The following is a 16,888-nucleotide window of genomic DNA, read 5'->3' on the forward strand; positions in this document are numbered from 1 at the left end:
GTGTGTCTTCTTTGGAGAGATGTCTATTTAGGTCTTCTGCTCATTCTTTGATTGGTTTTGTTTTTTATTTTCTGTTTTTTTTGTTTTTGTTTTTTTGAGTTACTTGAGCTGTATGTATATTTTGGAAATTAATCACTTGTTCGTCCCATCATTTGCAGATATTTTCTTCCAGTCTGTATGTTGTCTTTATTTTGTTTATGGTTTCCTTTTCTGTACAAAAGGTTGTAAGATTGATGAGGTACCATTTGTTTGTTTTCTTTTATTTGTATTGCCTTGGAAGACTGACTTAAACATTTGTATGATTTGTGTCAGAAAATGTTTTGCCTATATTATCTTCTAGGAGTTTTATAGTGTCATGTCTTATATTTAAGTCTTTAATCCGTTTTGAGTTTATTTCTGTTTATGATGCAAAGGTGTGTTCTAACTTGATTGATTTACAAGAAGCTGTCCAACTTTCCCAACACGATTTGCTGAAAAGACGGTCTTTTCTCCATTATATAGTCTTGCCTCCTTTGTCAAAGATTAATTCACCATAGATGTGTAGCTTTATTTCTGGGCTGTCTATTCTGTATCCATATGTCTGTTCTTTTGTGCCAATACCGTGCTGTTTTGATTCCTGTAACTTCGTAGTATTGTGTGAAGGCTGGGAGGGTCATGCCTCCTGATTTTTCCTTTTTTCTCAGGATTGCTCTGGTAATTCTGGGTCTTTTATGGTTCCATATCAATTTTAGGATTATTTGTTCTAGTTCTATGAAAAATGTCCTGAGTAATTTGACTGGAATCACATTAAATCTCTAAATCTCCAGATTTGGGTAGTTTGGCCATTTTCACAATATTAATTCTTCCAATCCAAGAGCATGGGGTATCTTTCCATATCTTTGAAACATCTTTGATTTCCTTTATTAATGTTTTATAGTTCTCAGCTTATAAATTCTTCACCTTGGAGCTCCCATCGTGGCACAGTGGTTAACGAATCTGACTGGGAACCATGAGGTTGTGGGTTCGATCCCTGGCCTTGCTCAGTGGGTTAAGGATCTGACGTTGCTGTGAGCTGTGGTATAGGCCTGTGGCTATGGCTCCAATTAGACCCCTAGCCTGGGAACCTCCATATGCCAAGGGAGCAGCCCAAGAAATCGCAAAAAGACAAAAAAAATAAATAAATCTTCACCTCATTGGTCAGAGTTAATCCTAAATTCTTTTTTTTTAATGTGATTTTAAAAGGGATTTTTTTTTTTTTTACATCTCCTTTGTGATAGTTCATTGTCAGTGTAAAGAAATGCAACTGGAGTTCCCGTCGTGGCGCAGTGGTTAACGAATCCAACTAGGAACCATGACGTTGCGGGTTCAATCCCTGCCCCTGCTCAGTGGGTTAACGATCTGGCGTTGCCGTGAGCTGTGGTGTAGGTTGCAGATGCGGCTCAGATCCCGCGTTGCTATGGCTCTGGCGTAGGCTGGCAGCTACAGCTCCGATTAGACCCCTAGCCTGGGAAACTCCATATGCCGCGGGAGCGGCCCAAGAAATAGCAAAAAGACAAAAAAAAAAAAAAAAGAAATGCAACTGATTTCTGTATGTTAATCCTGTATCTTGCTACCTTGCTGAATTAGTCTATCAGTCCTAGTAGTTTTGATGTAGAGCAGGCCTGGTTATTTTTGATTGGGTGCTGGACATTTCTATATTTTTCAAATGTTCCTAAGTTTTGTTTAGGGATGCAATTAAGTTATTTGGAAACAGTTGGATCCTATACTGTCTAACTTTTAAGATTTGTTAAGGTGGGGCCCAGTCAATTCTCAGTCTAGGGCTAAGTGTTCCTGACTACTAAAGTAAGCCCCTTGTGGATACTCTGCCCAATGCTCTGTTAATCTTGGGGTTTTCCAGTCCGGCTATTGGGAGCAAGCCCCATTCCTGGTTATACATGAGTGCTGTGCACTGTTACCTTAATCGCTTCAGGTGGTCAGTTCTCCAGCCATGGGTAGTTTCTTCACATGTCTGTTCTGATCAGTACTGGGTTGAATACTTGAGGAGACCTGCTACAAATTTCCAGTTCTCTGCTCCCCAGGACTCTGTCCCGTAAGCTTTGGCCACCTCGGTCCCCTGGACTTTCAGCTCTTTCTCCTCCTCCTGAGTCTCCTCTCTGAGGTGTGGCCTGAAAACTGTCTCAAAGCAGTAAGCTGGGAATCAGGTAGTGCTCACCTCCCTTGTTTCCCAGCATCTCAGAGATCACTGTGTTTTGCCGATGGACACCTAGTGTCTTGCAAAGGGTTGTTTTGTACATTTTGATATTTTTTGGGTTATTTCATGTAGGAGGAATAATCTGGTCCCCGTTACTTCATCTAGGCTAGAAGTGGAAGTGCTCATGAGCAAGGTGATGCTTTTGCCATAGCAACTGAGTGAGACTGATGTATGTGCAGCACCTGGCGCTTGGCAGATACTCAGCAGATATTTGGGTCTTCCCTGTCTCTGCACCTGGTCATTACGTCCTGCTTTTACCTTGGGGTAGCAATCTGATAGCTGGCTGAGCTTTGGGTCACAGTCTCTGTGATGATCAAAGCAGATAATCCCTTATAGGCTATTCATGTTTTAATCTGATCAGTTTCCACTTACAAGGGGTATCATCTAGAATTGGTATTTAGAGTGTAGTATAGTATTCCGAATCCTGCTACACACAGGGCACATAGGTACAAAGTTTATCCTCCTTTTATTAGACATTTGCCCTCTCTCTGAAATTTCATCCAATTCAACCTGCAGGAATTATTTACAGTAAGAATATCGGTAGGTTTTGGAAGGTCAGTGATGTGCAGTGGACAGAATTTAAGAGGACCATGCTGTGTGCTGTGGGAGTTTCCTACTAGGTCCTGAACTTCAACCTTTTGTGTCCTCTTTTTCTCCCCTCAGATGTCCAAAGGAGCTACATGAAGGATAGACAAGTGTTTGCCAGAACGTAACCGCTTCTTTCTTCTCTTGTCTTTTCCCCCGTGACAGTGTCTGGAGGCCGCAGCCGCCTGCACCTCATTGATCTGGGCAGCTGTGTGAAAGCTCTTAGCAAAAATCGGGAAGGAGGCTCAGGACTGTGCCTCTCACTGTCCGCCCTGGGCAATGTCATCCTGGCTCTCGTCAACGGCAGCAAACACATCCCATACAAGTAAGTGACGCTTCTACTCAAAGAATGGGGTGAGGTAAGCATGGAGCCGAGCTGGGTGTGGGGCTCTCAGTTCCGTGACATCTGGGGAGGGGGGTGTTAGAAGAACCGTCTGGACCACATTGTGAGTTCAGTGCCAGAGACCAGCCTTTGCTAACAGTTGTGTACGCATGAGCTTCCAAATGCAAAAGCCATGAAAATACTTAAATTTGTCCCCATCCTGACATTAGGCTTCTCAAGTCAGTAGTAACAGGAAGTTATCTCAGTTGAGGTCTCCAGTCACGATTGCCCCTGGTAAATGATTATCGCCCTTGTACAGATGCTGTACAGGGATGAGAGCAAGGGGTGTAGGTTGAATTACCCTTCCCTTAGGAGGAGCTGCCATATTTGGCCAATAAAAATACAGGATACCCACTTAAATTTGAATTTCAGATAAACAACAAATATCTTTTAGTATAAGTATGCCTCCCAAATTGAATGAGCTGTATGGGCATCCTGCATTTTATCTGGCAACCCTATTTAGGAGAACTTAAAAAGCTTGGGAAGGTATCACCCACCAGGATAATGCAGATGTTTATTTCACTTCCAAGATCCTTTCCCTAGATCTGTTATGTGCTCCCAGGAAGTGAAATTAGAACTGCTCCTATGTCTGGAATAGCCAAAGCCTTGCCATATTATCTGCGTCCATGAGGACCCAGCTCTGGAGCCACCCTCACTGCCATCACCCCACTGCCACTGGACAGTGCGGTGATGGGGAGGTGGGTGACCTCCTGTTTTTCCAGGCCCTGCCAAGGTCCTGCTGCAGCTTTCACTGGCTATCCGAACCTTTGCATCGCATATACTGAGGGCTGTAGCTATATATCTTATCTCTATCACGAGGATAGAGGCTCAGAGTGATATGTGTGTGACCAGGTTTTGTAAAATTTGTAGTACCATAGCCAATAACCAATAAGAATAATCTGGTTGAGCCTATCCTAACTTGTTTAAATGGGAATAACACCGACCTTACAGAGCTGCCATGAGGAGTAAACAAATACACAGCCCATGGAATCATTTTTATAATCTATAAAATCCTACAAAATGTAAGTTATTGTTGTGGGACGGAAAAGCTCAATCAGGGCGTTGGTTCTACAGTAACTGAGATTCGGGATGCGTCCTTGTGTTCTCCTAACCTTCTGCTCTAAGGTGACACCCATGCTGTGATTTTATTCTCTACCAGGAAGATTGGCTTTAGGAGCTTCAATAGAGATTGTTCATACTGGCTGCCTCCATTCTCGAAATTTGGAATCCTAGGATAAACCCGGAAATGGCTTTTCCAGCCCGGTGAAGATTCTTTTATAGGAGAAAAAAAAAAAAAAAAACCTCAAGGGGCAGGTTTACAAAATTTCAGTGTGATCTCTACAGGTGTCTTTGTCCACCTGTAGAGATGGAAGGAAGAAAGGAAGGGAGGGAGGAAGAGAGAGAGGAAGGAAGGAAGGAAGGAAAGGAGGGAGAGAAAGAGAGAGGAAGGGAAAAAAGAAAGGTCTGGCGAGGTGCTGTCAAGGTTGGAGATCTTAGCAAGAAAGGAAAGAGCTCCTGGCTCCCATTGCTTTCCCATCCATAGAAAGGAGACCATGTCTCTTGGTGACAACTTAATAGATCGTGAGTGAGGTAGGCGCGATTCAAAATCCCACCTTATGAGGTCACTGATGATGTATTTTACTTATATATCTCTCACATTGTTTCTGTAGAGTGACATGCTTTTATGACTTCAGTAAATATTTGTTGAAGTGATGGTGGGAGGGATGGACAAATGTAAGCAAATGAAATTACTTTTACTTTAGATAAAGTAACCTCTTTCTGGTTCGCGTCGGGGTGTGTTATAAACATATAGGGAAACACTGAGAGTTGTTTTTATTCATAGTTCAAGGTCTCTTGTTAAATTAAACATATCTAGCGTCAGCTGGCTGCAGCGACCAGCTACCTGCCCCCTTGGGAGGGCTGACAAAGTGAAAAACCTCCGTTCACTGTTCTCTGCAGACATCTGTCTGTGTCTGGTCCCTTCCTCCCTTTCTGTCTCTGAGGGAATGATGATTGACGTGTTTGTATGGCTGAAGGAGGCACAGACTGAACAGGAACGTGGCGTCTGCATAAGACGCAGGCAGGGAGTTGTCCCCCACCATCAGCATCCTCCTGGGGGGAGCTTGCAGAGCTGCCTGAGGCTCGGTGCCAGGAAACGTGGTGGCCTGGCCATCCATCCAGCTTGGGTCCTTCCCAAAACATTTGTTTGCAGTGCACTTGTGCAGCAGTTCTGCCAGCCCTCGGACCTTCCAGTCCTTTCATCATTGCATATGAGCTTTAGGACCGTTGCTGTAATATTGTTTCAGATTCTCCACCACAGCATATATTCAATATTTGGTTCTGCAAATCCACTTGCAAAGTGATTCGTCAACTAGACCCTACCCTCTTTCGAGGGACAGGAAGATAAGCCAAAGATTGACTCAAATCACACAGCCAGTTGGTGGCGGGATTAAACCGCATCACTTTTCACAGCCTGGGAGACCTTGGTGGTTCCTTGCCAATCCACCCCCCCCCCCACCCTCATCAAGCTCTGTAACATATTAGCTGCCTCTGCTCTGCGCAGCAGGCGGTCTTCGGCACAGCAGGATGGCCGGGATTTCTCTTATCAATTCAGTCAGCGCTCCAAAGCCACATCACACAGCGTTTTACTAGCATACTAAACACCTTTCCCTCGTCAAACCTTGTCTTTGCTCTAGGATCCTGAGACAGGGAGGTTTTCTGCCCTGGCAGCTTCCTCTTATTCCTGTTCACTACAGGGAAGAAAAAAAAAAAAAAGGAAAAACCAACTTCCACATTCGTTACCCTCCCCCCCCTTCCCAAACACACAGAAACCCACTTCATTTGTCACCCTGACAGTTCCGTGCTTGGAACCTGCAATACCTGTGTTTGCTTCTGGGAAATTAACTGGAATGTGCAGAGGCGATGTAGCCTGTCCTCGTCCCTCTTCATCATCCTGCCCAACTCTCTGTCATGTGAACGAGCCCGAGAGTGAGTTTGGATTCATTACCCATCCCAGGCACTCCCACGGCCACCCTAGGTGTGGTTTTGACTTTGCAAGTGATCTTGCCTTTCTAGATGGCCGATGCAGGTGCAGAACGGGTTCCCCGCCTCGGCCATGGCACAGCGCAGGCTCGATCAGCGCCCCCGAACGGCGACACCGTTCAGAAAGCCGTGCAGAACAGAAGGCAGGGAGACCACCAAGGTTTCCCACCTGCCGAGGCAAGGACAGGCTGCACAAAGTGCTCCCTAACCTCAGGGAGTTTCCTCTCTGGGGGAACCTGCCCTGGTCGTAAGCATTTTGACACTGCGTTTGCCAGTTTCCTCCCGTGGCTCATTCTAGCCCTGTGCTCTTCCTTCCCGCTTCCTGGGCACCAAGGCTTCCCATGCCGTAAATAAGGAAAAACAGGCAGAGGCATCCTGCCGGAAAGCCATGTTGCAGGCACACACCACAGGACCTGGCCCCCGGAGGAGCCACCACGAGGATCTCTCAGGGTGAACTTAGCTTTGGCTCAAGTGCTGTTGGGTCCCAGCGGATCTGCAGGACAGCGGTCTCTCCAGAGACTTGGAAAATTCTACCCACCACTCAGTTCTCTCGAAATAGTACGTTGGGGCCCTTTTAGCTCACCTGGTAAGGGAGGAGCATGCCGTGATACGTTAAGCCTCAAGTTTTCCTTCATTTATACCTATCTGCTCCACTTAGAGAAGTAATGACTTTAATGGGTCAAACGGTCTATTTGATTATTTGCCAGCAAGCTGGTATCCCCTGTTTCCGAACAACAGATTTGTATTTTACAATTGGGGTTTTTAAACCTTTTTAAAAATGTTTCTTTGATTGAGGTGTAGTTGATTTACCCTGTTGTGTTCATTTCTGCTGTACAGCAAAGCGATTCGGTTATACATGTATATTCTTTTTCATTCTGTTTTCCATTATGGTGTCTCGTAGGATGCTGACTATCGTCCCCTGTGCTGCACAGGAGGACCTGGTTGGTTGTTCATTTGATGTATAATATAAGCAACAGATATTTTCTCATGTCCTGGCTTCCGTCGAAGAGGTCATGGAGACTCCTTCTGTGACCCTCTTGTGTTGTAATTGTCTGAGATGCTCTTCCCAAGTCTACTTGAAGCATGGCTCTACTGTAACAATCCCATGACAGGAGTTCCCACCTGGCTCGGCAGAAACGAATCCGACTAGGATCCATGAGGTTGCAGGTTCGATCCCTGGCCCCGCTCAATGGGTTAAGAATCTGGGGTTGCCTTGAGCTGTGGTGTAGGTTCCAGACATGGCTCGTATCTGGTGTTGCCGTGGCTGTGATATAGGTCGGTGGCTGTAGTTCTGATTTGACCCCTAGCCTGGGACCCTCCCAATGTCTTGGGGATGGCCCTTAAAAGCTAAAAAAAAAAAAAAAAAAAAGTCCCATGATGGAAGTGGGGCTTGATATCTTTCTTTTATGTGTTTGGTCTGTGTTTCAGACCAAGACCTAATCCTTGTGTGTTCCAGTCGGTCACTGACAAGCTCTGGGACTCAATCAGCTGATTCACTTTGAAGAAGCAGATGGAGCCTATGGCTGTCTGTTGTCATGAGCTTCCGTCTGCAAGCAAACACCACTGCAGGGACTGCTTCAGGAGGCGGTTATTGGGAGTTTCCTTCATGGCTCAGCAGTTAACCAACCTGACAAGGATCCATGAGGATTCAGGTTCAATCCCTGGCCTCCCTCAGTGGGTTAAGGATTCAGCATTGCTATGAGCTGTGGTTGTAGGTTATAGAGATGGCTGGAATCCCACGTTGCTGTGGCTGTGGCGTAGGCCAGGGGCTGTAGCTCCGATTCAACCTCTAGCCTGGGAACTTCCAAGTGCCGCAGATGTGGCCCTAAAAAGCAAAAGAATAAAAGCGGTTACTCAGGAGTTCCCACTGTGGCACTGAGGGTTAAGGATCCAGCATGACCTCTGCAGTGTCTCAAGTTGCTGCTGAGGCACTGGTTCGATCGCCAGCCCAGCGCAGTGGATTTTAAGGATCCATTGTTGCTGCAGCTGTGGTGTAGATCACAGCTGTGGCTCAGATAGCATCCCTGGCCTGGGAACTTCCATGTGCTGCAGGTGCAGTCAGAAGGAAAAAGAAAAGAAGTGGTCCCTCAAGAAGGACGAAAGGATGCCCCCCCATCTGCGTCTGGACGGGAGCACTTGTCCTCCTACGGCCCCAGTGAGGAGGGAGGGAGCAAGGTCACGCTGAAGAGAGAAGTAGAATCAGAGCACCACACTTCAGTCAAACCAGCATGGAAGCTCAGATTCGGGAGCTCCTGCTGTGGCGGTGTCTTGGGAGTGGTGGGACTCAGGTTCGATCCCTGGCGCAGCACAGTGGGCTGAGGATCTGGCGTTGCCATAGCTTCAGCTTAGGTTGAGACTGCATTTCAGATCTGATCCCTGGCCTGAGAGCTCCATAGGCAGCAGGGAAGCCAAAAATGAAAAAAGAAAGAAGGCGGGAGGGGGGGAGAGGGGTCAGGGAGGGAAGGAAGAGAAAGAAAGGAAGGAAGGAAGGAAAGAGAGAGAGAAAGAAAGAAAGAAAAAGAAAGAAAGAAAGAGAAAGAAAGAAAGAAAGAAAGAAAGAAAGAAAGAAAGAAAGAAAGAAAGAAAGAAAGAAAGAAAGAAAGAGGACTGAAATTCAATCCATGACTGTTGAGAATGATATTTTATAAACAGAGGCAGCATTTTCAGAATGTGAACACCTCTTCTAATCCAGAGAGGGTGTGATGTCGGGACCTGCAGGCAAGACCCCAACCAGCAGGCCTAAGGTGGTTCGTGAGGCCTTTACAGGACCTGCATCTCTGAAGAAAGTGGGCCTCCCTCTGTTTTGCTCTGAGAAATATCATCTTCCAGCAGCCGTTTAGATATTGGGTTGTCTCTGCGTTCTCAGAACTGGAAGCCCACTCAGTGTCTGGGAAGCTAGAGGAGGGATCCTGGCTGCAATACTCTGTTCCCCTGACTCACACAGGAGATGAAAAGTTTATCCTTCTGGACTCAAATGCATATTATTTACAACAAGATCTGTTCCAGAAAAAATGCAAAGGGATCTCAATTCTACAGATTTGCTTCAGATAGCATGGGATAGAGAGAAGCTCGGTGTAAGAATCTCGTGTGTGTGTGTGTGTGTGTGTGTGAGAGAGACACACACACACACATATGCATATTTAGCAACCTTTAAATGTACATTAATGCTGTATTATCTCCTCCTGATTTACGGGGAGAGCATCCATTTAGAACTATTTGCACAGACTCCAGATACCAGTTTATAGCGTTCCCTGTTTAGAAATAAAATAACCAAAGTCTCAGGTTGCCAAGCAACTGCAGCCATGATAATTCTTCGTGTTGCTGCTTCAAAACTATCCATTTTTATACATTTTAATGACTGTTAGGATGCAAAGAAAGCGAGTTCAGAAAATCACCCGGACACATCCTGTCTCCTCTGTATGAGATGTGGGCCTTCTTCTTTCCTTTCTTCATTCCCTCCCATGTCCATTTGCTTCCCTGGCCAGTGGGATCTTCACATTTAATTATGGAAATTTCTAGAAATGGGATATCATTTTCTTAAGAGTTGAGGCATCAACTACCAGGAAAGGAACGCTTCCAGATTTACTGCAGAAGCATGCTGGTCACTCAGAGAGGCATGAGGCTGCCTGGAATCGGTTGGGGTCCCAAGTCCTGGGTTCGAGCAGCGGTCCTTCCACCACTGGTCTGATGCATCAACTCTGCACATCATCATCCTTGGTGTTCTCAGGAGGACCCCTTGCTGCCCCCTCGTGGCATCGCTGACCTGGGAGCAGGGGTTGTTAGGCCCCCAACTCAATCATCTTCCTTGGCAGCAGAGCCCCGGCGGAGATTATACTTTGTTGACGACGTTTTAGTCCCTCTCGGGTAGCAGGTGTGACGCCTGAGTAGAAGTCAGGAGGCTTCTCCATTTCTGCTTTGGCTTTTCAAGAGGCTTTCTTCCTTTATGTGCAGTTTCCAGGAGTATCAATCAGAACCAGTCGCCACATAGATACCAGGGTATGGTTGAATATGAAAATTCTGGGAGTTCCCGCTGTGCCTCATCAGTGTCCATGATGAGGCAAGTTCAGATTCTGCATGGCTGTGGCTGTGGCTGGCAGCTGCAGCTCCAGTTCGACCTGGGAACTTCCATATGCCACAGGCAAGGCCCTAAAAAGAAAAAAGAAAAAAAAAATAGCAAGAAAATGAAAATTCTCCATCAGCTTAATCCTGGCAGAGTGAAAGGAGGTCTCCTCCTGTTCCCCCACCAGCATAGTCCCCAGGACTCAGAATTGGGTCCACAGACAGTCCCTTCCCCGGGGAAGCCACACAGAGGAATGCGTGTGACCGTGTGACCTCCAGGGAAACAGGCAGACAGACAGACAGATACCATTGGGCTGTATGGGCCTGTGGTCATATTTACCAGCCTTACCAGTCACATCTTTTTCTTCCTGTTTGACACAGTAAATAAAAGAGTGGAAAGAAGGGTGGGAACATTATTCTCGGTCTTTCCAAGGGGTTAGAGATCCCTAATTTATGGACTTGCTGGGTCACAGGGAGAAGGGGAGAATCATTTCCAATACTCGTTTGCTGGGTCTCCAGCTCCATGCCAGTAGCTAGCATGGGCGTGCAGGAGCTCTGGGTGACAGCGTGATGCCAACAGCTCGGAGTCATTGTTCCCTGGCTGTGCCTGCTTCCGGGGTGTTTAATTCTGCCACCAGTCTCATGGCTTCAGTGCTATTCTGATCATACTTGTGTTACAGAAGAGGAAACTGAGTCGAGGCGGGAGTGACTTGTGTTTACACGGCTGGTAGGCAACAGGGCTTCTCCATGACCTCCTGGTACCACCACGTCCCAACACAGGGTCCAGGATGCTGTGCTGCTCAATCAGGATTTGAGGTAACAGATGCGGTCAGACAGTGGATCAGATGTATCTGCAGAGCTGAAACATGTGCCATCAGTTATAAGTGAAAGCATATGAGTTCAAGGCATGGGACCAGCTGTGGCCAGCTGTCCGTTCAGGGTCAGTCTCCTGGCCTCGCCTTTTTAATGGGACAGCCAAGCTGGATGACTCCCAGGTAATTGCGACAGCAAGGAAACAGGGAAGATGAGGATAGGGAAGAAATCACCCTTCTAGAACCTAAGCCACTTGGCAGGACTGAATCAGAAATATTGACAGGGCCTGAGGTAGCAGGTTGGAAAGCCAGCCTCATTAAAGGGCTCCCAGAGGGGCCTCAGAGTCCCCATCCCGTATTCTGGACACCACCAGTGGACAGTCCAGCCAGTCTCAGCTCTGTCACAAGCTTTCTTCTCTTCCTTCCTTTTTTTTTTTTTTTTTTTTCCACAGCCACATCCACAGCATTGGGAAGTTCCCAGGCTAGGGGTCAAATCAGAGCTGCAGCTACCAGCCTACACCACAGCCACAGCCAGGCCAGATCCGAGCCACGTCTGTGACCTACACCACAGCTCAAGGTAACACCAGGTTCTTAACCCACGGAGCAAGGCCAGGGATCGAACCGGCATCCTCTTGTATACTAGTCAGGTTTGTTTCTGCTGAGCCACAGTGGGAACACCCTTCTTCTCTTTCTTAGTTTCGGGAATCTTTCTCAGGTATGAGCCTGAAAGTTCGTGCAGCCGTTTCATGTGCCCTGTTCATGGGGAAAACCGCAGGATGCTCAGATGCTGGCAGGATGCTCAGATGCCTTGCAGCGTGGGTTGGGACGAGGCTGCAGCAGGAGAGGTGTGACCGTTCCCCACGCTGGAGCCTGAACACGGGGCACGGCTCCCCGATAAGACAGGTTCCAGCCCTGTTCTCCTCTGGTGGTGGTTCCTGGGGGTGCGTTGAGGTCTTCCGGAGTGAGCAGATTCCTCTTAGAAGAGGAGGGGTTATCACACAGGCTTCGATGTCTTCTGTCCTCTTTGTCGACAGAAAGGTGAAAAAGAGACAGGCAGGAGGTGAGAATGACGGCAAGGCTGTCAGGGCCGGAGATAAGGAGCTCCCTCCAACACCAGGCTAAGAATAGCAGCTCGGGGCATTTCCACACTCGGCAGATAAGGCCATCAGTCTCGCAATGGGACCTTGTGACGTTTTTTCAGGCTGGGCTCTCAGAGAAATACGTGAAGTCAGACACGTGTGGTTTCCAAAAGAGAGGAAGTGGGACACGGGCGGGGGAGGTGACGCTGAGCTGCGACCAGGGGAGGCAGGTGGTTACACCCGGCCCACTGCTCACCTCCCAACACGCCGGCACTCTTCCTGCAGTTTGCATTGTCCACCAGCCAAATTGGAGGAACCAGTCTTACTCCTTCTCTACCCCAGAAATGTGACAGGTGTCGTTGGGAGGAGGTCTGTGCTCGCCCTTTAAAGAAACATGCGTCAAAAGTGAACATATGATTGTTTTAATGTATTTCCAAATGTTATAACCCAGACTGACCTGGCACCATCGTATCTTTTCAGCTGTTTCTTGATTTTGACTTTTCTTTCTTTTTTTAGAGCAGCACCCAAGGCATATGGAAGTTCCCATGCTAGGGGTTGAACTGCAGCTGCCGCTACGGGCCTGTGCCCCAACCACAACAGCGCCAGATCTGAGCCGCAGCTCGTGGCAATGCCAGATCCTTAACCCACTGATCGAGGCCAGGGATCAAACCCGCATCCTCATGGATGCTGGCTAGATTCTTAACCAGCTGAGCCACAACGGGAGATCCTCTGTTTCTTGATTTTTAAAGTACGCATCTCTTTGGCCAAATGGATTATAATTACCTTTTGTTACAATAGAAGCTTCGTGCATTTTTCAACAAGAGTTTGTGTGCCTGATGTGCCAGGTTGCTGCCAGATACAGGCATTCAGTTTAAGACACTCCAGCCCTGAGAACTGTGCACAAAGAGAGAAGGAATGGCTCCCTTAGGAAATGAATGACCCCGCCCACCACCTCCGTCAGTGAGGCCTCCAGGCCTGGGGGTGAGCAGAGGTTGCCGTGCCCTGCATTGTGTCTGTGTGGCCCACTGGCCACAGTGATCCAAATATTTAAAGATACAAATTTAAATACAAGCCATGCACCTCTGGTGCTGAGCCAGGCACAGTGATGTGCTCCAAGACTGGAGCAAAACCTGAATGTGTTAGATTTCACTGAAGAAGGGTTTTCCTTCCAAAGAGACTTTTAAGGCTGATCTTAGTGGTACAGATTTCAACTTAACACTTTAGATCCCAAGTGATACAGAACGTGTAAGTCCCTTACTCTTGGAACACAGGGTGGTTCAGATCAACAAGGTGCATTCTGGCCCCAACGACCTGACTGAGGAGTTTAAGTGCCTGATTTTTTGTTACATGTCTGGAGGAGGCTGCCAAAAACATACAGGAAATAGTTTGAGAACTATGTCACAGCATATGCATAAGTTCTTTTATCCATTTAGGCATTTATTCACTGTTTGTTCAGAAACACTTCTTGGACCCTTTCCGTGTGCAAGAATAACACAAATATCACCACTCAGACAATTTACCATCTAGTGGAGATACAGACATAACAGTCAAGTCCTACACCTGGTACTATGTGAACACCAGTGTTTAACCCCCACCGTGGAAAGAGGGATTTAAAAAAGGATGTGGGATTTGTCTTTCTCTTCCTGACTTACTTCAGTTAGTATGTGAATCTCTAGTTGCATCCATGTTGCTGCAAATGGCATGCTTTTGTCCTTTTTATGGCTGAGTAGTATTCCATCATGTATATGTACTACATCTTAAACCACTCATCTGTCGATGGACATTAGGTGGCTTCCATGTCTTGGCTATTGTGAACAGCGCTGCAGAGAACCTGGTGGTGTATGGAATTTGGGGGTGGTAGATGCAAACTATTACATTTAGAATGGATAAGCCATGAGGTCCTACTGTACAGCACAGGGAACTCTATCCAGTCTCTTGGGCTAGACCATGATGGAAGAGAGAGTGAGGAAAAGAATGTATATATATGTATGACTGGGTCAGTATGCTGTACAGCAGAAATTGACCCAGCACTGTAAATCAATTATACTCTAGTAAAAATGAAATTAAAAAAAAAAAGGCTGAGGGAATCTGAAATATTATAGTAAAGGCTGTCTCAGCAGAGGTGGTGATCCCAAAGCTCTCTTCATGTACTCCCACTCTTTCTCCATTCATTCTCACCCTCTGCATTTTCCCAGGGTTCCCACCGTCCATCCTTAAACGCCTGAGCTGTTCAGAGCCATTCTGTCATTCGCTAGATGATGTCGACACTGCCTGACACAAATCATGATACACCACTGAGCCAAAGGCAAGACTCCGAATCCTTGGCTAATTGTTATCTTTCATGATAACTAATCATCATATCACAAGTCATGTTGCCACCAGAAGAAAACAGCCAGAGGGGGAGGGCTCTAGGTTAGTTCAGGGCCAATGCACAGAGAACCCAAGATGCCCTTGGGTTCGTACATGGTTACTCAAGGAGAGCTTGATTTAGGCACAATTAGGCATGAGAAGGGACAGAGCATACAAATGAGTTGGGGCTTAATTCATTTAAAAACTGTCTTGAACATTAATAGCGCTTCAATCAGAGTATCCAACCATAAATTCTCACCTATTTCACAACTGGTTCAGGCTCAATTGAGCATTAATAGATTTTTGGGGGGTCCATGCAAATGAGATGATAATTCATTTCATGTGTAATTGAACAATTTTCAAATAGTTATATTCACGGAGCAGTTAGGTTGTACCAAATTGTCTAAGGTACCTAGTAATTTTTTAAACTAAAACAGAGCTGAATTTCATTAAAAATTTTTTTTTTTACATTTTTATTTTTGTTGTTGTTGTTCTTTTCAGGGCCGCACCCGTGGCATATGGAAGTCCACAGGCTAGGGGTGAAATGGAGCTGCAGTTGCCAGCCTACACCACAGCCACAGCAACAGGGGATCCGAGCCATGTCTGCTTATAGCAACACCAGATCCTTCCCCCACTGATGGAGGCCAGGGATTGAACCCGAGTTCTCATGGCTACTAGTCAGGTTCATTACCACTGAGCCACCACAGGAACTTGCATTTCATTTTGATGTACAAAGAAAGAACTGGAGAAATAGAGGTGGTTCTGGTACCTTTGATACTACACTTGAAGAATATTAGACCTTAAGAGACTTTGTGATACTCCTTTGGGGCAACAACCCCAATTGCTATTTACTTTCATTTGTCCTTACCATTCTTTCTTATCCTTCCCCCCACCTGAAATCAGTAAAAATGTTGAGGATGTCTAGATATGGATAAAAGGAGGTGTGTGAGGGCCCCCAGTTTATACGCATATGCACTTCCTAGTTTTGTGCCAATTTTACTGACAGTTAAATACATCTGTCCTAAAAATGCTGAGATCTTTCCTCCAAACCACTTATCTTATTTCTCTCATGAACTTGTCATCCCTGAGCAGGAAATCCCATGCTGAGGACTAACTGCAGTTGGTTGTTTGTACTTCGAGGATTTTGTGTAGTTTCCTAAACAAAATCCAGGGACAGCCCTAAGGGCCCATGCCGTACCCACTGCTTCCTTCTGAGGATTCTTTCTGGTTTTAGTTTCGTCTGCTCCCTGCACACGCTGCCAGAAGGTGCTTTTCTTTTCTTCATTTCCTTTTTGGACCACCCTGCGGCATATGGAGTTCCCAGGCCAGCCGTCAGATTCGAGGCACCGTCTCCACCTGGGTGCTGCCACTGCACCCAGTGTGCTGAGCTGGGGATCAAACCTGCATCCCAGTGCTCCCAAGAATGTGCTTTTAGTTAGTTAGTTAGTTAGTTAGTTAGTTAGTTAGTTATTTTTGTCTTTGTCTTTTTAGGGCCACACCTGCAGCACATGGAGGTTCCCAGGCTAGGGGTCCCATCAGAGCTGTTGCTGCCAGCCTATGCCAGAGCCACAGCAATGCCAGATCCAAGCCGCGTCTGCCACCTACACCACAGCTCACAGCAACGCTGGACCTTTACCCACGGAGAGAGGCCAGGGATCAAACCGGCAACATTATGGTTCCAAGTTGGATTCGTTTCCGCTGCGCCACGACGACGGGAACTCCGAATGTGCTTTTAAAAAGCAATTCTGGGAGTTCCCACAGTGTGAGTGCAATGCCAGAACCCAGTGGGTTAGGGATCCAGCATTACTGCAGCTATGGCTTAGGTCACAACTATGGCTTGGATCTGATCCCTGGCCTGGGAACTCCATATGCCACGGGGCGGTGAAAAACTAAAAACTACAAACTATATTGTTTAGTTTTGTCTGGTTTTAAGCTTTATGTATATGAAAATGTACTCTCTCCCTAGCCCTTCTATAACTTTTTTCAATCGATATTTCATTTTTGTGCATCCCTTTTTATGCATGTAACTCTAAGAATTTTCGTTAATGTATGATTTTTCCATTATAGGAGGCTGTTTCAGAGTGTTTGTTTTTCTATTGGTGGACTTCTAAGTGAATTTTTTTTTTTTTTTGGTCTTTTTTCTTTTTAGAGCCACACCTGTGGCATATGGAGGTTCCCAGGCTAGGGGTCTAATCACGGCAATGCCAGATCTGAACCGTGTCTGTGACCTACACCACAACTCATGGCAACGCCAGATCCCCAACCCACTGAGTGAGGCCAGGCATCGAACCCGCAACCTCATGGTTCCTAGTCGGATTCGTTTCTACTGCGCCAAGACAGGAACTCCTCC

At 46.6% G+C, this 16,888-nt stretch overlaps 1 protein-coding gene across 3 annotated transcripts in view; it reads left to right on the top strand.

Annotated features, from left to right (window-relative positions):
* The window catches only part of KIF26B (kinesin family member 26B), a 510,304-nt gene that overhangs the window by 445,374 nt on the left and 48,042 nt on the right, over positions 1-16,888 (top strand). For all 3 annotated transcript variants that reach the window (XR_014817492.1, XM_021064467.2, XM_021064468.2), the window contains one exon: positions 2,981-3,140. Coding sequence is in view for 2 of the 3 variants with exons in the window: in XM_021064467.2 (XP_020920126.2) it covers positions 2,981-3,140 (160 nt within the window). In the remaining variant the exon portion in view is untranslated. The remainder of the gene's footprint in view (positions 1-2,980; positions 3,141-16,888) is intronic.

This window comes from Sus scrofa, chromosome 10 (genome assembly GCF_054392235.1).
Source record: "Sus scrofa isolate SSC_HxYL_T2T_F1_AM1 chromosome 10, Sscrofa_HxYL_maternal_Yorkshire_Landrace_v2.0, whole genome shotgun sequence".
Lineage (NCBI taxonomy): Eukaryota > Metazoa > Chordata > Mammalia > Artiodactyla > Suidae > Sus > Sus scrofa.